Source organism: Euwallacea fornicatus, chromosome 4 (genome assembly GCF_040115645.1).
Source record: "Euwallacea fornicatus isolate EFF26 chromosome 4, ASM4011564v1, whole genome shotgun sequence".
NCBI classification, from domain to species: Eukaryota; Metazoa; Arthropoda; class Insecta; order Coleoptera; family Curculionidae; genus Euwallacea; species Euwallacea fornicatus.
The window spans coordinates 4,029,456-4,050,232 of NC_089544.1; the positions used below are offsets into that span (position 1 = coordinate 4,029,456).

Sequence of the window (20,777 nt, forward strand, 5' to 3'; positions counted from 1 at the left end):
TATTAATTACGAGTAAAAATATCTGAATATCCCCACTCAAATGTTATAATTAATTATTCCTACGTAACGTAATTAGGAAACGGAGTTCCATTACATTTATTATAACCACAATAATAATGAATTTAATTTAAGCCATTTGGACTTTAGTCATTTCCAAGACAAGAATTGATGTTTTGAGTAAATAGTATTTCATTTTTAATATAAGATCTGCTACCTTGACCAAAGCAAAGCCCCATGGCAAAACGTTTCTACTCATTTGCCATGAGGTCCGCTTTGACTTCAACTGCTGGTAACGAACCGTTCTTTTTAATACGCTTCATGATACTTAACGTAACAGCAAGAATACATAAGAAAATCAAAGTTTTTGCGATGATTCACTTATTTTTGCTCATATTTTGTCAAGTAGTCTCTTTCTTCAGTATGACTGAATTCGAGTTAGTTCGACTGTTTGCTGCTCTAATTTACTTCTACGTAAGTATACCAATTATGTTCACCACTACAATTTTGGACATTAGTTTTTCATTTCATTAATATGCCTCACTTACATAATGGATATTGAGCATTTGACCGAATCCAAAAGAAGAAATTGCTGGCAATTTGACAGGGCAGGACTAGAACTCAAACAGGATATTTTAAAACTCACCCGGACGATTGAATTTTTCTTACTACTGGCCTGTGTAATTTTAATACTTTTTTGGGTCCCTTATATTGGCACCCCAAAGAACATACGAAGGGCCGATTACAGCGTGATATTAATGGGTCAATATGTGCCCCACTTAGAGCCGATTTACATGGTTTTTCTTATCTCTCTCATTGTCTTCTTGGTTCCTATGTGCATTTCCTGGATATTGCACTTTATGTATTTCAGCTGGCAGGTGCAGTTGCAGGCGCTTATGCTGACAAAGTTTGTTAGAGGTGAAAAGGAATTAGCAATAGAAACATTGAGTTTCTTCACAATTTGTTTTATACAGATTTAGGGGTAAATATTTCCGACGACTTTTGTATGGCTCACTGTGGCGTGGTCCTGAATAGATATTATCAGCACTGCATATGGACGGATTTGATCTTCATAATTCATAGGCATACTGAACTTTTGAGGTACTTAGTTCTTAATATCCTCTGAGAAAACGAAGATAATATCTTTTAGCTATCATCGAGAGGTGAAGGAGGATTTAAGAACTGGCATCACTTCTTTATTGCTGGGAATTGCTGGCACTTGTTTATGCCTTACTGGAATGTATACGGCTGTAAGTGCCCCTTTCTGGAAAGTACAAAAGTCCTTATTGAGTATTAATTAGATTCTAGAGCACGAAGTTCGAGCGGGAACGTTGATGCCAGTTTTCCTGATTATTCTGGAAATATTGTGCTTCTCAGCTCAAGCTCACGAGGACAGGGTATATTGGATTTCCGAAGCTGTCAATGTACTTGATTTTATATCCCTACAGTTTTTTACTATATTTCATTTGGCTTCGGAGGCTCCATGGTACAAATGGGACATAAAGAACCGAAAAGCCTATTTGCTTTTGATTCGACAATCTTCTCAATTGGTATCATTCCCATTCTTCAATGCTCGCGTTAATAGAACGTTTCAATTCGATGTAAGTTACAATTTTAAACCGAAAATTTGAGGTTTCAACGAAGATTTTTCAGGTTCTGAAAATCGTATATTCGGCTATGAGTGTTCTTATGAACTTTTATTGTTAGTCATTGAGTCACTAAACAAATTTTGAAAGACTTTCAGAGAAAATAACCCATAAATTTCAATAAATGTAAAATATCGAAACGAAAAGGCACCAGTCTAAACAACATCCTACATCAATAATCACATAATTTTCTTCAAGGTGTTATCGAAAAAATATTAATTATATGTAAAATTATTTTAATATTCTTACTCAAATATTATGAATCATTATTCCGTCTTAATACAAAAATATTCTCGATAATATTTTTCTTCATTGCGCAAATACTAGAGGTAACAAAAACCTGTAAAAAACGTCTACGTACTTTGATTGTAACTGTAACAATAGCGAGTTTAATATATATTTTACTAATTCCCAAGCTAGAAATGATTCTATTAAGTAAATGGAGTTTAGCTTTGACTGATAATATATATTTTCACGAGCTAAATAAAAAATTTTTACATTTTAGTCATGGGTTCTGCCTTGACTTCAACTTTTAGAGACGAACCGTTGTTTGTAATGCATTTTATGATATTTAACGTAATGGCAAGAATACATAAGGCAATCAAAGCTTCGGCAATTATTTTCAGTCTTTTGCTTACATTTTTTCAAATACTCTCTTTCTTCATTTTGGCTGAATTCGAGTTAAGTCGACTCACAGCCGCGTCAATTTACTTCTACGTAAGTATACCGATGAACATCGCCCCTACAATGTTTGACATTAGTTCTCCACTTCGTTGATAAGCATCATCTTCATGGATGTTGAAAATCTGACCAAATCCAAAATAAGAAATTGCTGGGAACTTGACAGGGCCGGACCGAAATTCAAACAAGATATTTTTAAACTCGCCCGGACAATCGATGGTTTCATGCTAGGGATCTTAACAATGGTGATCCTGTTTTTGGTATTCGATATTTTCAACCAACTGAATATGCCAAAGATTGATTACAGCATGATGTTAGTGGCTCAATATGTACCATACTTGGAGCGTTTTTACGCTATTTTTTTATGTTCTTTGTTCTTCTTATTGCTCCTATGGGTATTTCCTGGATTCTGTATTGTTTGTATTTCGGTTGGCATGTGCAGATACAGGTGTTTATGCTAACGAAGTTTGCCAGAGGTGAGGAATAATTAGTAATAGAAACAGAGTTTCCTCCAACTATGCTTTATATAGATTTAGGAGTAAATGTTGCTAAAGAGAGTTATATGACTCATCATGGTGTTGTGTTAGATGGATATTATCAACGCTGCATATGGAAAGAATTATACTTCCTAATTAAAAGGCATGCTGAAATTTTGAGGTATTTAATCTTTGGAATTCTTTGAGAAAACAATAATAACACCTTTTAGCTATTATCGAGAACTATTGAAATATTCAAAGCTGAGCATCACTTCTGTATTGATAGTACTTTCTACTCTTTTTTTATACGTCTCTGAAATATTGGTGATGGTAAGTGATTTTTTCTGGAAAACACGCAAATCTCCTTAATGCATATTCATTAGATTATAAAGCAACAAAAACGACTAGGTTTGTTGATGATATTGTGCCTGTCTTTTCTGGAAATATTGTGCTTCTCAGCTCAAACTCACGAGGACACGGTATATTTGATTTCCGAAGCTGTTATTGTACTTGATTTTATATCCCTACAGTTTTTTGCAATATTTCATTTGGCTTCGGAGGCTCCATGGTACAATTGGGACATAAAGAATCGGAAAGCCTATTTGCTTTTGATTCGACAATCTTCTCAATTGGTATCATTCCCATTCTTCAATACTCATGTGAATAGGCAGTTTCAAATCAAGGTAAATTACAGTTTTAAACCAAGAATTAAAGTTTCTGATGAGGATTTTTTAGCTTCTGCAAATCACATATTCGATTGGGAGTATCCTTGTGAACTTCTACTTTTAGGGGAAAATTTGCTTGATGTCGTTGGAAGATTGACAGCTAGTGCGGAAAGAGATACTTTAGCGCACGCCCTTTGCAGTTAATTATTACATTTAAGTAAACTGCAATAGAATGTGATAAACACCTACACTTTCGCACGTGTTGGATACGATACCATCCTTACGAGCACATGTGTATTAACTTGATTGCCGTCTTTGGGTTTAGTATAATATTAATGAGCGGGAAGTTCTTTATGTGCACAGTGCGCAATCGCGCATGCACAGATCGTTACGGATGTGCGGTAAAATTTTATCCCACGCTTATACCAAAAAAACATTGATACACGCCACACGTAAGTGCGGCAAAGCCACTTTATCGACGTAGAAAAAAACTTGAGTCTTATCTGTCGCTTAGTATGAGGAAATAGATGAAATGAAACAATAAGCACTGAGTACAAAATCTAATATATCAATCACGTTTTTGTCACAAACAATTATTTGCCTTGTCCTTATTTTGATGTAATGCCGCCTACTAGCCAGAAAACTTAGTTCATAGAACTGAAGCAGGCAATAAAAAATCTGTCATAACTACACCGATCGATGTAAATTTATTATTTAAATGAACTAAAACACAATGTGTGCATGTAGCAACGTTTATCAAAAAGGGTGGTACCACAAAATACCTCGAAAAGAGGATTTTTTTACAGGGATACTGTTTTAGAAAACCGACAAAAAATAACAAAAACAAGTAAAATAGCGTCTAAACAAATAAAAAATCGCAAAATCTTATCGATTCCCTTGATGTTCAATGGAATATTGATAACTTTGCCTCAAAGGGTTAATGGGACGAACTGCACGATGATCAAAATTTGGGATTACAAAAATTTTAAGTTTGGACCTCAGATAATAGCTGCAATTTACAATTATTTCTCTACATCACACAAGACAAGTTTATATACAAAAATATATAGTTACGACAGGCCTGTACCGATTTCATGATAATGAGACCTCATTCAGCTTACATGAACAATATCGTTCGTATTATCCTGTTTCGTCTTTAAAGGCTGCAGCTCTTTCTCGCGTTCGTTGTTCTCATCTGAATTGTTCCATTTTTGAAGTTTCCCCGTGCCAAAAATCAAGTAAAACAACGCTCCGAAAATATAAGTGAATACGAGAATCCAGAAAACGTATTTCCAAGTATCAAACACGCTTTGCTTCAACGTGAGGATCCCAACTATTTTCGTAGAGAGCCACCCTCCGAAACTCGACAAGGTGTTAGCTAATCCAAAGATGGTTCCAGAGAAATTCGGAGCGATGTCTAGGCCGTTTGCCAAATATCCGGCGGTTACAGCCCCGTTGAAGAACAAGCTTAAAGTAAAGACAGTCACCGATAATATGGCGTTCATTCCCCATAATGCTTGCAGAACCATTAAAAATCCTGGCACCAGGAGAGCAAATGCTGTGAATATTTTGCGAGTTGCCGTGGTGCTAAGTTTGCCCGATTGGCGTAATTTATCTGCCGTGAAGGCGGCAATCACTGCCATGATGTATTTGCCTGGAAGGGAAGAATTGTTTATGCCGCTTTGAATATCTTGCGCTTAAGCGTTTACCCAAATATGGCAAACTGCTCCAAAGTCCATTTGCCTTTATGTCAAAGTGCAGAATATCCTTCATGTATGTTGGCAGTTGGTTAACCACTGTGAAGTATCCAAACACAGAACATCCATGCGTTATGACTATAGCCCACACTGGTGGACTCAGGAATATTTGTTTCCATGGGACATAGGAGGGTTTCACCGCTTTCCCTCCTATAATTATATCGCAGACAGACAAAATGTGAACAATTTTTACATTGTTGATAATTAACATAACAGAGAAAAGTGGGTAACAATGTAATCGTACCTTCTCCTTCTGTAATCTTGGTCTCAATCTCTATCCTCTCCTTCGCGGATATTCGAGGATGTTGAGCAGGTGAATCATAAATTAAGTAAAACCAGAGAGCTGACCACACAATTCCAATCACTCCAGTGACGTAAAAGACACTTGCCCAGCCTATAGTGCTAATCAAATAGCCGCATACCGGCATAGTGAGGGCTGCTCCGAGACTTGAAGCCATCATATGAGCTGTGAACTTGGATCTAGAAAATCAAAGATTTCGTTTCATCCGCCGCTCGTATTGTGGAATTTCCGGCAAATAACGATATAGAAAAACTGGATAAAGCATCGTTTTTTTTTTAATTTTTGGGGCCTTTTTGTGGCGAATGGCGCACTAACTATTCATAGAGGCGAAACCGTGGGAAGTGACGTCACCATGGTCTCGTGCGTCTTATCTAGAGTGCTCCATTAACAATTTACCTCCCCCCTCACCCCTTTAAATTTCTTCTCATCTCATTTTTAACATTAGAAAAGAAGTTGTCCTCCCACATAATCTCCCCCCTCCCCACTCGTCACATTAACTTTTTTATTTTGGAGATACAGAAGAAACCCCTCAATTTTTTTTTCATTTAATGGTTTTTCGTTAAGTTTTAAAGTCTGTTTATGTAAGGTGTCTTATCTTTCAAATTGACACATTTCTAGTAGTCCTAAAAAATCGAAAATTTTGACACTCGTAAGGTTCCACAGAAATCGGTATTGGTCCCTTACCGCAGTGAATTGCGAAATCTGTTTTTTAGAGCTAAGGGAGGACCTCATAAGCCACTTTTTGACATATTTCAATTCGAGAGAAAGTCTTTAACAATTCTCGAAATGCGCTTCGAAATTTTCATGATTTCAAACCTCAATTACTTCTCTTTTTTTTCTCGACGGCATCGTATTCGGAATGAAAAAATCTACAACTTTTATTAACATGGCCCTATCCCCAAATCCGACTATTTCCGAATTCCCGAAAGTTGTATAATACATTTTTTGTACAATTTAATGTTTTTATTTCTGAAAATGCCTCGTAATATGGTTTACTTTCAAAGAGGGAAATAGGGTATGCTTCAAATTCATTTTGAATTTAATAAACAACTAAGAGGAAGGATTAGGATATATCGCGAAATATTTCCCGATCGTTCTACATCGAATTTTTTTCATTCTAAACACGATCCCCTCGGGAATATTGGCATATTTCATTAGAAGTAGACGGATTATTGATGTTTTTTGCATTTTTGCACGAAATTATGCTAATTCGGAGGAGTATTTCCAGAGTTGTGCGAGACTTTTCTCAAATTGAACATACGTCACAACATAGCTTATTAGGTCTTCTTTTAGCCCTAAAAAGTCGATCCTGAAATTCACAGCAGCTCAGGGACATCATCATTTTTGGAAGGACTTTGCAGCTGTCAAAATTTTCAAATATTCCGGAATAATTCGATGAGGGTAAATTTTCAAGATAAGACACCTCACACAAACTAACTTTAAAACTTCACGAGAAATCCGAAAATAACGAAATAGTTAAAAGATTCCATCAAAAAAAGGGAAGTTTCTGTTACGTGCGGGGGTTGCAAGTGGCTATTTTATGTTTTACTCCTCGAATGAATGGGAGCCCTTGTTTGTACCTTTTTTCTAATATCAAAAATTAAGAAATTAGATGGGGGTAAATTGCTACTGGGACGCTCTGTATAGACCGTGATAAAATGAGGTCAGGGGAACGCTAATACCAGTACAAGGCAGTCTTCTGGTCAAGCAAGCAATATATGGCAAAAACAAATAATGAAGAGGGATACGTTTTTTTTTACTTGCTGAATCAATTTCTTTTATAGACCTCCAAAGCGTTATAGAGAAAACCATTTTCTATGATTTATCCGCCATGGATTAAGGTGCTAAAAAAGGGGTTCAAAAATCATAAACTACGGCGCTGTATTCAATTCTTCTAAATCGTTGAATCATTGATCAAAAACATAAATTGGGATAAAGAATGCAGATGCGTCCCAAATCGAGCGCAGTTGACCTATTTCTGTTCAGGCCTGGACAGTGCAGACGGCCGCTTGAAACAATAGAATACCGGGTGTTTATGCAAGTTGGTACACCCCCCTCCCTCTCCAATCTTTTGCACAATTTTCAAAATGCGAAAACAAGCATTTTCTAAACGTGAGCATTTAGCTCGATAATTTGGTTGAGTAACGGAGAAACTAATTACATGATAAAAGTTACAGCTTCAGTTCCATATCATATTTACTTGGTATAAATATGGGCAAGAAAACGAAAAAACGCAAGAAAATGCCTCGTCATGTGGGTATACGAACTCAAGTATACTTTATATGATACATCAATATATAATTCAAGCATTAGCTTTTTATTGTGTGAAAACTCCATAAATTATATTCCTGGTTTTAGATAACAACGATGGTATATTTTTGTCAAATAATAATTAGCGGAAACTAATAGAATGAAAAGTACCAAGCTTTAGAATGTTGAAATACGAGGAATATTAAAAATATGCCGTAAGTAGAGTCAATATTTGTCATAGTGTCTATATCCACTTTCATAAATAGCCATATTTTCAAAATAATCTGGAATAACAATGAAAATTTACTTAAGGAATGGTTAATTAAACAACGTTATTAGACATAATCCCGGCTGAATCCTGTATAATTTCTTTGTAAATGTTGTACATATGATAGATTTGCATTATAAGCATTTTTGTCGGGTTTTAATTTTCATCAACAAACGTAGAAAATTTTGAAAAAATTGTTGTATGTGAGAAAAATTTTTCGGCACTTCGGCGAAATCCGACGCGTTTGAGGCAGGAATGCGCTGAAGTAGGTTGCTGCCCTACGTATATTTTTGCTCCCCCCCCCCCCTTCCATTTACCATCTTTTTAATGTACAAGGTGATTTTTGACCCCACCGACCAAGTGAGGCAAATGAAAGACGAGGTCGTGTTATGAAAAATATTCAGATAGACATGTGTACGATTTCAATTATTTAAGAATTTAGAAGGTTTTAATAATGGGATTGGTAATGTCGGTCCAGTTTCGGTGCCCCCGCGATTTCCCGACTTAAATTCCTTGGATTTCTATTTGTGGGGTTATATGAAATAAATTGTGTGCCAAGATGTCATTAATACAAGAGAGCAGTCGTTGGAAAGAATAAATGTGGTTGATGCTGATATAAGAAATTGCGCAGATATGTTGATTCAGGTGAAAAAATCATTACATCGCCGTTCTGAAGCATGTATTCTTTCAGAAGGACATTTTGACCAACTGCTATGGTAGTTTTACTTTCAATTTTCTCATTTGTGCAATTTCTAATAATAAATACGTAATATGCAAAAAATAGATAAGTCCTGTAAATCCTTAAATCATTGAAAGCGAAGATATGTCTATATGAAAATTTTTCTTAAAGTGGTTTCGCCTTTTATCTTTCTCACTTTGCCGGTGAGCTAAAACATCACCTTATACATCCTATTATTGATGTGAAGAAATTTTTTGCCGTCCCCACCAAATTTGCTGCCGTAGGCAGCCGCCTGTCTTGCCCAATGGATAATACAGCCCTGGCTCCAGGACGTTGCTTGTAATGTCATTCAAGTGTGCCCTTTCATCCGCGCAAATACTTCTTTGATCAAATATTCTGGATCTTTCCCTTTTATTTGATATACGAGAACTGCGGTACTTACCTCTCCATTGGTGGTACCCATTTAGATGCCATGGGAGGTATGGCAGGCCACGTCGCACCTAAAAAGAATCCCAATGCGGCCCTTAATATCAATAAAACGTGAAAATTCAAATATGCCGCGAAGGGCGTGAGAATGGTGAGAATCGAAGCCATCAGCATTCCTCCTCCGAAGATTATGCGCGCTCCTACTATCTCCGCCATTCTGCCTCCAGGGAGTTCGGTGAGTACATATCCCCAAAAGAAGCTGCCTAGAAAGATTGCGGTAATTATACTAAAGATGTTTTTTATGTTGAAAACGCATTGAAAGCCGTACATTAAAGACAAAAAACTGCGACTTGCAGTCGCCATCGAAGAGTGGTAGAGGACGGCAACCTGTTTGTTAATTCTACGGTTATTACCACCAGCAGGTATAGGCATACCAGCGTCTCGTACATGTGCATATTACGTTAAGGAAATCGATTTATGGGGGTCATAAAGCATTGCAGGGGATAAGAAAAGTGTATGCTGACAGCTGAAATCTATAAATGGACTTATGACAAAGTCCTTTTTAATGTGCGCGCACGTAATGCACACATAGACTAGAAATCTGTAATAAGAGCAATACCAAAATGATAAGTCCTTCATGATCACAGAGAGAAACCCGTTTTTCGAAATTTATTTTCGAACATTTTACTCAAGAAAAAGCCGGTGGGTGGACAGTGAAAAAAATTTGAAAAAATGACCATTCAAAAACACCTGGTAGCGGCAACATTTCGATAAAGTTTCATTCTCTGAGAACGGACGAAATGCATCTGGATTAGGGCCAATACGCCAAAGCCCTGGTACATTTCCCAACGAAATGTTTTACACTATTTCTTCGTTTCAGTGGAAAATATTTTCCAGTTAAAGTTGCCAAATTTCGATACATTTGGCCTTAGACAATTTAGAAAAACCAATCTGTTCGCTTTCAATCCTCTTGCATATTCTCAGCTCTGCAGAAATTTGTGCTAAAGAGAATACGATAAAAAATTTACTCTCTCACTCCATGCTTGACTCAAATTGGCCATAGAGTCAATGTGGGATATATCTTGTTCGTCTACCGGCACGAGCAGGGCAATATGTTGTGGCTAAGCGGTTATTAAAATGGAAAAATCCCGAATCGAGCATGGAGATATGTTTACCTTTGCCCGAGGATACGAAAATATTTTCAGGAATAAATGTGTTCCTCAATTTTTTTTATATCTAAGTAAAAATTTTATGGTTTTTACTGAGAAAACACCTACAGGGGGACGGAATCATTCTTACCTAAAATGGCGTTTGATTCCTGCGAGGTCCAATTGAAACGTGTCTCATCTATTCGGGATCTTGATAAATTTGCGACAGTCCCGTTTTCGACCCTCGTGTTGTTTTCTGTCATTGCTACGATCGCAATCGAAATGTTCACCCTCAGCATATAATTGAACATGAAACCCGCGATAACCATTATATTTAGTATATGACGACATGATAGCGTATCTGAAATGAAGAAAAACATCATAAAATTGTATTATTTAGATCTAAAATATTATTATTGTTCTCAGCGGCCGCATTCAGTAAAGGCAGCTATAGGTGATTTGCGTAAAAAATTACGATTCGACTGATTGAGTCTGCTGAATGCGGCCCTTGATTTCGTCTCCGTGGAAACTATGCCCCCGCTAAAGTTACCAAATATCTGAGAAATTCGACTTTTGGAGTGAAATTATTAAGGCTTGGTAAGTTCACGCAGAAAAATGTGGGAACGAGTCAATGGCAAGCTTCTGTTTCCAAGTTAACATTTATAGCCCCATACAATGATTTATAGTTAATGATCAAAAGTGTACTCTTTATACTGATCATATTTGTTCAAACTGATCCATTTTATTTAAATTATAGTTCGTCACAAAAGGCATATTGTCCCCTACAAACAATAACTAGTGTCCACAGAATATAAGTGCTTTTTGTGCTTAAGCAACGGTTCCGATCGCGGGTTTTTCCTCGTTTAAATTTATCAAAAAAAAAAAACAATATTAACGAGCGGGTTGGGTAATCTTAGCCCCCAATAACTAATATATAATGATTTTATGAAATACCAATATCTATTGACAAGAAATTAGACTACAAGTCAATGAACCCAATTTTGAGCTTGATTAACATCATTATATTTATTAGATCGATGAATTACTCATTGTAATTATGCATTCTTATTAAATGTTAACCAGTCATTTTAATTATGCAGAATTGACGTAATATACTGCACGTCCAAGGGATTAATTATTCGATTGAAACCAAATTGAGGTGATGTTGGAATAAACAGGGAGCTAAAAATTTTTTTCTCAAAAAAATTCTTTTTACCTTTTTTGAAGATATTGACAGGAGATTCAACATATCTAATTATATATAACGTGTCCCGTTTTAAAAATCATTATTATCATTTTTATATCGTTAATTTTTTACTTTCTCGATACTTCATAAGATAAAACAAATATACAAGGGGTCCCAAATTGCAATTTGTAAAACGCTCTGTATCGATGAAACCAAGATGATGACGACTTTTCTGTCACTGTTAATTTTCTGAATTGTATACAAATAAGGGTTACAACCACCTAGCAGTAAACTTCCTTTCAAACTACCTAAATGTATTACTCATGCATCCCTGTCAAACTCAAGTCACCCAGTTGATTGGTTGGAAGATGCGTTAAACTCAATTCCTATATTTTCAATCAGAAAGCTACACAGATTTGAGAGTTCGGATAATGTTTTATACTCGCCTGTCCATTTTGTAGTTTGTTTTTCTGTAGTGGCCATTCCAGGGATCAACAGGAACTTTCTAAAACGACTCTACGTTATAACGATCGGCGATTACTAATTTCTACACTGAAGTGTTTCCTGAAACAAACATATGTCAGCGTCTTCGAAATTATTTACAATTAGTGATAAGGAAAAGGGATCCTTGGAATAGTTAAATTTCGGGTGATGAGTTTTTAAGGGAGTCTGGAGGTCCTTAAATTATGGATGGCTGACTAATTTGTGTATTTTGTTTGGAGAAAGAACAGACCTGGCGTGGGAAATTACGCCAGGTCGAGTGGAATGGGGCCAGAAGGGAAGAGAAAAAGAAGGAGAAATAGGGCAGTCTTGAGAGAAGAAGGGATTAAGGAAGACTAGCCCCCTGATCACCAGTTCTTGGTCCCCTTTGTTCTTTTCTTGTGTTAAAGATTATATAAGTTGCTATGTGCTAATTAGCATTTAACATACTATTGTTTTTTTAATAACACTTATTACATCATTCGAGTGCGTTTCATTTCTTGGATGTGGATGCCGAACAGGATACGTGCCCTCCTCATACGACATATGTAAAATTTAACGCCCTTTTATAATTTTTTTTTACAACTTATTTTAAGCTAATGTGATCTTTTCGGTCGATTTGTACTGTAGAGCTGTAAATTTTACAACCCCCCGACCCTTCCTTAATTTTTTATAAATTTTTATTTCTTCAAATTCAAAAGCGGAATTAAATACGATAAAAAAATACTTTGTTTTGATGTATGTTTATTTTTTTTATGTTGCTAACGTCACCGGCAGCGCAAAATGATCGATTTTTTAAAATCGAAACATGAAAAAAATGGCACCTCAAATTAAAGGTCTTTCAATAGGCATTTTGCGATTTAAAATCTATCGATTAGTTTTTAGGAAAAATTCGGCAAAAAATACAATACAAGCTCGGTTGAATAGCACGTAAATAAAGAAAAAACTTGTTTGTTGGTGGGAAATTGATTTGTTTTCGATTTTGTGCTCTCAAACAGCCTTTGGTTATTTTTAGTTATCTTAATTTTTTTTTAACCGAAAATTTTTCGGTTGCCCTAAATCGAAAACAAACCAATTTCCTATCAACAAATAAGTTTTTTTACTGTTTACGTACTATTTAACTTTGTTTTGTATTGCATTTTTCACCAAGTTTATGCCTATTTTTTAAAAAGTTATTCCATAGATTTTAAACCGCAATAATCCATTAAATGTAAATTTGAGGTGTCACTTGATCTATGATACAATGTTCAAAAATTTAAAATTTTACGCTATCGGTGACATCAGCAACATTTTTATCAGATTTAATGCTACTTTTCAATTATAAAATAATAATTATTTGTTAAAAAGTTAACAAAAAGAGGGGTTGGGAACACAATTTAGACGGTACGGTATACCTTTTGTTCGGACTTCTTGCATGTTGGAAATCATTGCCCATCTCTCGTTGTAAATCACGGCCAAGGGAAGGAATACCCTTTGTTGAAAAGAAGACACCTTTCACATTGAGGTTTCAGAGCAAAATCACGTTTTCAACGGTTCTGGTTCATCTAAAGACGATTTTGACTGTTGGCACGTATACGACTTATTTTCGGTTAAATCTATCAAACAGCGAGTGATAGAAATCGAAAGATGAAAAATTGTATTTAATAGAACTTAAACTGTCGAAAAAATCATTTCGCCCTGAAACTATAAGGTCAATGTATAAATTTATACCAATGGACCAAATTGACCAAATTAAGCTTTAAATAGTTTCAAACAACAAAAATACTGTTTGAGGGTTCCAAAACTACCAGAAATCAGAGATTTGCGTGAAAAGCATATTAAAAAATATATATTTTTTTAAATTTAGTTGAGATTTAACAAAATAAAAGCTCAAATATAATGTTTAAATTATATACAAAATTACATATGGAAAGAAGTGTTTTCCATTAGGTAGAGCGTGACTGATTTCTGAGTTTTACTTGAAGTAAAAAATCAGCATCTTTCATTATTGGGATATCGTTTTCAACAGGGTGAAGGAACACTGGCAATCTGAAATCACTCATTTCCATAATTTTCCTATGGTTGAGTGGTTCACATTATTGCACACATTAATACAAAAATAACAGAACGTCGAAAAATCATAAAGATAAATAAATAATAAGACCGAGTATCCTGTTGCATGCTTATAACTTAAAACTTTCCTTCCTTTTTGTTTAAAAAATTTATGATATTATTTATTCACAGTTTATCGTGAGTTTATTGCTCGACATAATGTTATGGTTTTACAACTTTTAGATGCCTTGAGACGATTTTAATATTACAATTTGCTTGATTCATTATGTAGTATTTGCATGTTTTGGCATTAAAAAAAATTCTGCATCGTCTATATTTGCCATATCGGCGATTCTACAACTAGAGCAACGATCTTCCGATGTGGATATCTCGCACTCTTCTTGCAGAAAACTTTTCATCGATAATTAAACTCGGTCGATAACCAGATTATCAGATTAGTTTTCCCTGGGAAATGGGAATTGTCTGAGATAAATGTGTTTTTCTCAGACGCACCTGTATTTACCTTTCAAGAGTTATAGGCATAATTGCTTTTGCTACTTCAGCGTTTATTGAGTTTCCTTAGTGCTTGTTTCAAATTTATTTTAGACCCAAGTGAATTGATCCTATTTATTATTTATTTAAATAACAATTTGCAGAAAAAGTATTTTTTCAAATGTAAATTACTCATTACTTAGTTCAACTGGGGCGTGGTTACTTATATATACTTTGATGTTTATGTAAACTAACACCATATATAGGGAGGTATTTTTTCTGTAGTCTTCGGGAACAGACCTGATCAATCAATCTTCAAGGATAGGTCAAAGGATCAATTAATTATAACGACCTCACATTTTAGGGCAAGGCGTTCTTGTACGCTTGATGAATATATGAGTAGCAGTACCAAAACAAGACTGGTATGGCGAAAATGACGGAATTTTATAATTATTTGCATATTATAGTTTCAATTTCCATATAAATGGCTACAAGTTTTAGAAAACAATGATTATTTACGTGGAAAAAAATTTCTACTGATTACTAACAATTGACCATATCGGTAACTTTTCTAATTGTAGGTGCGATTATTATGTAATATTATTCCTGATAATGTGATATATTAAGACATTTTTTCACCAATTAACAACGTTTTCGGTTTGAAATAATTAATTTTGCTCACAGAATAATGCTACAGCTTTGAGTAGGATTAAGAATAATTAATTATTGTTTTTTTTTAAACTTTCATATGTTTTAAAATTACTGACTTAATAATTATTTAAAAAAATGTTGACCCTGCTTCTAAGTCATTGCTACATCTGCATTTATTTGAAAAATTACTCTAAATAAGTATCAATCTAATAACTTTCCGATTGGGCGAGAGTGTTGCCACAAGAGCTGCAAGGATAATGATATGTGGTATTTCCGATATATTTTTAATCTTGCATGTTGCTCATAGTTTCAGATAAATAATTTATCTTAATACGTGTTATCATGAGGCAACAAAAATATAGACTTGGGAAATAACAAAGAAACGCAAAGGAAATCGGTTTTGTATTCGTCAAATTCATTTGCAAACGAACACAGAAAAATAACCTACTGAATTATTACTGATTATTGATTGCCTTGGATTATTTATTGTTTAAAGTGTTGATTGTAGTGATTATTTATTACGTCACCCTGGGTGTTCATATAGACATTACATAGTGACACAAATCTTAGTGAATTTTACGTGATCGAGGTTCCTATAGAAGATGTCTAGAAATATAATAACATGGAACTATTTTGCTAGATAATTATGGAAATTAAAATAATAAAAAAAGTTCTCATAAACACGTCCCAAAAACATTGCTTCTCAATGGGGCTAGAACCTCTCGAATGGGGAATTCTAAAGTTGCTTTTTTCTCTCAATATTTTCGATATGGTCTTCGTTAAAATTGTGAAATTCGATACAGCTCAATAATTTGGAATGGAAAAACCTTGTTACGTGTTAATAATTGCAAATTTTAGACAGGGGCGGCGCATAGAGGGGGTCTATTACGTAAATATTGCCCTAACTTCTTTGATAGTTACATTTTTGACATCAAACTACTAAATCGCAAATCTTTTTAAGTTAAAAAGGCTCTCTTATTTTATCTCGTTAGGATAGACCATTTTCCAGAAAATTGGGGTTTTACGACTCGAAGCATGATTACATGGATATGAAAATTCATGATGAAAAGAATTAGAGGATGAGTTAAGATGCACTTAGGCCATTTTCAATTTTTATTATAAATTAGTGGTAAATTCTTAATAATATTAGTTTTGTTAATGCTGGCTAAAAAAATATTTCTACTACAAGGATGTTACTATGTTCATTAATACGCACTTCCATGGCCATGTAACCGTTCATCGATTTATAAAAACCTATTTTTCTGAAAACCGGTTTATCCTAACAAAATGAAGTAAGAGGATCTTTTTTATTTAAAAATATTTGCGATTCAGTAATTTGATTATAGAAAATGTTTTTTAAATGTCACAAACAAAAAAATTAGAGCAACGTATACTTGCGAAACCCTCTGTCTGCGAGGCCTCTGAGTAAAATCTGCAATTATTAACACAATAAAAGTTTTTCCATTCCAAATTGTTAAAATATACCGAAATTCATAATTCTATCGCAAATTATTTCGAAAATACCGCCAAAAAAACATATTCAGACTTTCTCTTTTAGGGGATTGTAGCGCCTTTAAGAAGCAACTTTTGAGACATATTTATAAGATTTTTAAAATTATTTGAATCTCTAGAATCACCTCCTAAAATAATTTGACGTTATTTCCGGACACCTTGTACAGTCAACACCGTTTTATATGCACAGGGTGTTTCCAAAAGTTGCGGTACAAATTCAATTTTTAGCTTCAATTTAACGCGGAAATTCACTGAGGGCTTCAAACCGTTGTAATTTCAATTTGGTATCAAAATCAGAATGTCGCAGCGTCTAGAAACTGTAAAATTTATTTGGATGATTTTGAAGCATTGAGTATTTAAGTGAAAAATTCCACGTGCCTTCAGACGCCACTAACCTGAACTAACCTAAACGCCAGAATTTTATCGATAAAAAATACTAAACATTTCCAAATCGTGAAACTTTAATTTGCAGCTGAAATTTGTATACATGAATTGAGCAAAAAATTTGATAAAATTGGTGTGGGTTTTAAAAAGTTTCGAAAATACATACATAAATAAAAAAATAAATGTTAATTTCTTTTATTAAAAGAAGAAAAGTCTCTTATGAACATATATTGGAAATCGCTTCATTTTCGAATTATGTACGTACAAAGCGTTGAAAAACAACCGCGCTTAATTCAGGTTAGTGAGGTTGTAGATACCACTAACCATTACTTTCGCGGCCTAACCTGAACTAGTTATTAAATCACAACGATAACATAAACAATAAAATAAACATCATAACATTTGTTTTAATGAAAAGGTAATCGACAATTTAGATATTAATTACGAGAAATACAAGTGCGTTGTAGCGGATCTTGAAACCTCAAACTTGGGTACAACTTATAAAATGATTTATCGCACTGTTAACTTAAAATCTCCTTTAATCAACCAAAGAAAACGAGATTCGTGGACGGAAAGAACATACCCATGACAATTTGGAAAAACGGGTTTTAAGGTTTTGCAATGTTCCTAAACACTGGAACCTAATAGGTACCTAAGCACAAAATGAAGGCCTAGATCTAAAAAAGCGGGTACCGATTAGGTTTATTGCTATATTAATTTAAGAGACTTACACGAGCTTAAACTCTAGTGTTCACTAAGCAAAAGTTAAGATATATCATTAAAACTTATTTAGGTTAATCGTCACTATAATGCAGCCATTTCAGGTGCTCCATTAAAAGCTACGATGTTTAAGGCCGTAAGTCCCTTTACCCGTTATTTAATGATCTTTTTTTGTTACCGACAGATAAAGAGAGGTGAAAAAACCTTATAAAACTTCTAATACAAACTCCACGACTATGTTTAATGGAATGTAATGATAATGGTTGTTAGAAGATAAAGCGCCTGATGTACTATTTGATTAGTTTTGTTGGACAGCCATCTTCAAGAGATCTACTTGAAAATGTACGTTTTGCGCTTTATTGCGTCTTAAGACGTGTTTTTTGCCACATAACTGTTTATCAGTCATCGGAACTTGTAACATCTGAAACACGTAAGCAACCGACATCCTTAGGGCGTTTCGAATATCTGCTAAAAACTGGAGTAATATATGATAATAAATTATCAAATGTATTTTTTGTGCAAAATTAAGTAGACATTTAACATTCGGTATAGAGGCTGAAGTGGCGCATTTTTAGTTAATAAAAATACATCGGGTAGCAGCTTCCTATTTTTACTCATATTTTGCGTTTTTCATACGCACGCCTTGAGGTAAATTATCGAAATTTCGGGCACATATATATTTTTTTCAATTTGCAATAAAATGTTAAAGTCTTCGGCAGTTACGCTTATATAAAGGGTGTTACGTTTTTAGGATCATGTACTATTTGATGCTTTACATTTTTTTGGCACACCCTGTAGGCATTTTAATGCCAAATTTAAAGTCCTGCTTCAATTGTTCAGCTTTTAGGTCTCTTGCTGTATTTTTCCTGACTTTCACCGTTTTTGTAGGATTTGCAAAAATATTCATCAATGCAAATTAAGAATGCAAAGAAAGTAAGGGAATAAATAATCATCCGGCTCAGTTATCAACTACCTGAACCAATAAATAACCATTAACCGAATCTCTTTAATTAATATTATAATAAATCTAAATGAAAATTATACAAAATGTGAAACTTTATCACCCTGTATATCGAAAACGGTACGTTTTCGATTACGGGTCTATTAGCATTTTTTTTTTGTAGAGATCTATGGCCCTTTGAAATATCTCCGTGATGATGCGTTACACCCCGTCTAATTAAAATTTATAATTATGCATATTGGCACATATTTGACTGGGTAAGCATCAAACATCTCGGTACTTACCTTTACAATTCCGTAAGCGCATGGAAATGTAGCTGCCCTTACTAACTATCCGGCCACATGGGTGCTTACCTAATAATGTGTTTTTCAACGTTCTCAACGTATGCGATTTTTACGTCCTACCACACACGTACACAATACGAAATTGTAATCCGACCAACTTGGTTGGAACACCTACCTAAACGTCATCCCATGATACATTCGCGAATATCGTAATTGGACTGAAAAAGGGGCTCGTTATATCAACGACGCAACTACGATAGCAAATTTCAGGAACTCATATCGAAAGGTGCCGGTAGTCGAGAAATAACCGATAACCGACGTGTTGGTAGTCGGCCTGACCACCCATATCACCTGAATGAATAACGAACGAATAATGAATGAGAGTAATATGATTGAGCACTTTATTGCCTATATTTGACCAAAGTATTGGTATACCAGACACCTACGCATCACTACCACTATTGGTAGGCAGTTTTACCAAAAAATAGAGACTCGTGTACATACACCTCACTACTTACCTACCTTCATCTGAAGTTTAGTACTTACTTCAAATATCGATCCAAAAAAACGGGGGAGTTTTAATCTCTCCCTAGGCCACCATGCGATGTCGCAGCATTATCATTTATCTCTATTTGTAAATATCTCTATGTGTGATATGTCTTTCTAAAACGCACTTTCTTTCGTCATCAGCAAAATCGCGCGGGAACTGAACTAACAGGTCAATTCTGTTATACCCACCTTGAAGCCTGAAAAACTTGAAAATGTGAGGGGCAGTGTAAGGCATGCGCAATTTTCCAGTGTAGCATTCAGCCTGCTATTTCGATATCGCGCTAACCGAGATTGTAGGATTTTTGGGAAATTACCTAAGAGTTTTCGCACTGCGAATTATCCGCTCAGGGCGAAATAGGAACGGTAAAGTGGAACTAGTACGACTGCGAACCTAAGGAAGGGCCAAGTTGCAAATTTTGAAAGGTGCTATCAGCTCAGATTAAGTGGTGCGCGTTCAAAGCCCCATACATTTCAAAAATCTCAATTTTCGGAATGTGCAAAAACTCGTAGAGATTCTGAGGGGGACTGTTATTCGACAGAGAAGGGGCAACCGCCTTAGTTGAAACAATATATGAGACACCTGGTATAAACATAGCAAGTAATTATGACATTAACTTTGACATAAAATGCCATTGATGGTTATGATTCGGTATTGGTTTGTTCAAGTTTGGCCCCGCCCTCATTAGTAGCGCAATAACAGCGCGCAGATGAGGCGTGTAATCCCAACTTAAACGGTTCATTCACGATTTTTATTTGAGGAAAAGAGAGGGGGGGGGGGAAGATTGGTCAAGCAGTAGATAAATGTAGTTTTCCATTCTTTTCTTATTGAAGTCCATGTATATTATGACGTTTTTGAGCTCTTTGACAAATTGTAAACAGATTTAATGTAACATATCCATATCAAAATTCAACAGGTTTCGAAAAAAAAAACATAAAATAGACATAATTAAAGAACTATTAATACTTAAAAAATAACAATTTGAACGATTATAATCTCATGTATTAAATGTTCGAATTGTGCCATGTTGACATTCTAACAGAGGGCACGCTGCAATTCAAATTCCTCAAGAACTTTTCTTATCATTTCAGAAGATAATTGTTGAGCTTATTGAGTAATTTTATTTTTTAACTCTTCTGTAATGTTGGTATTATTTAAATACATCCTATGTTTCAGATAACTCCATAGAAAAAAATCCATATAGGTGAGGTCAGGCGATCTGGCAGGCCACTCTA

General features: G+C 34.9%; 2 protein-coding genes across 7 annotated transcripts; one reads left to right on the plus strand and one right to left on the minus strand.

The window, feature by feature from the left end:
• The first annotated feature begins 339 nt into the window (after positions 1-339).
• On the plus strand, positions 340-3,716 carry LOC136350891 (uncharacterized). 3 transcript variants are annotated; one of them, XM_066303038.1, is made up of 7 exons: positions 340-471; positions 516-915; positions 972-1,098; positions 1,148-1,247; positions 1,299-1,394; positions 3,331-3,483; positions 3,536-3,716. In XM_066303038.1, exons 1-7 carry the CDS (start codon positions 370-372, stop codon positions 3,587-3,589), a joined length of 1,032 nt encoding a protein of 343 aa, XP_066159135.1. In that variant the 5' UTR covers positions 340-369; the 3' UTR covers positions 3,590-3,716. The 3 variants fall into 3 exon arrangements, with proteins under 3 accessions (XP_066159135.1, XP_066159137.1, XP_066159134.1); XM_066303040.1 differs by lacking the exons at positions 3,331-3,483; positions 3,536-3,716 and adding exons at positions 1,446-1,598; positions 1,651-1,722; XM_066303037.1 differs by lacking the exons at positions 3,331-3,483; positions 3,536-3,716 and adding an exon at positions 1,651-1,722 and having other exon boundaries at positions 1,299-1,598.
• Positions 3,717-4,010: 294 nt separating this feature from the next.
• LOC136350890 (sialin) lies at positions 4,011-19,715 on the minus strand. 4 transcript variants are annotated; one of them, XM_066303033.1, is made up of 7 exons: positions 19,542-19,715; positions 11,927-12,044; positions 10,446-10,655; positions 9,163-9,409; positions 5,467-5,702; positions 5,175-5,372; positions 4,011-5,119 (listed from the first exon to the last, which is right to left on the minus strand). In XM_066303033.1, exons 2-7 carry the CDS (start codon positions 11,961-11,963, stop codon positions 4,578-4,580), a joined length of 1,470 nt encoding a protein of 489 aa, XP_066159130.1. In that variant the 5' UTR covers positions 11,964-12,044; positions 19,542-19,715; the 3' UTR covers positions 4,011-4,577. The 4 variants fall into 4 exon arrangements, with proteins under 4 accessions (XP_066159130.1, XP_066159132.1, XP_066159133.1 ...); XM_066303035.1 differs by lacking the exon at positions 19,542-19,715 and adding an exon at positions 19,171-19,349; XM_066303036.1 differs by lacking the exon at positions 19,542-19,715 and adding an exon at positions 19,065-19,090.
• Between the last annotated feature and the right edge of the window lie 1,062 nt (positions 19,716-20,777).

Bases quoted from the DNA above. Each gene is read 5' to 3' on its own strand.
- LOC136350891 (XM_066303037.1), top strand. From the start codon at position 370: ATGATTCACTTATTTTTGCTCATATTTTGTCAAGTAGTCTCTTTCTTC. The intron at 1,099-1,147 runs GTACTTAGTTCT...AATATCTTTTAG, and splicing joins AGGCATACTGAACTTTTGAG to CTATCATCGAGAGGTGAAGG. The intron at 1,248-1,298 runs GTAAGTGCCCCT...AGTATTAATTAG, and splicing joins TTACTGGAATGTATACGGCT to ATTCTAGAGCACGAAGTTCG.
- LOC136350890 (XM_066303033.1), bottom strand. From the start codon at position 11,963: ATGGCCACTACAGAAAAACAAACTACAAAATGGACAG. The intron at 5,703-9,162 runs GTAAGTACCGCA...TTGATTTTCTAG, and splicing joins TGGGTACCACCAATGGAGAG to ATCCAAGTTCACAGCTCATA. The intron at 5,120-5,174 runs GTAAACGCTTAA...CTTCCCTTCCAG, and splicing joins GAGCAGTTTGCCATATTTGG to GCAAATACATCATGGCAGTG.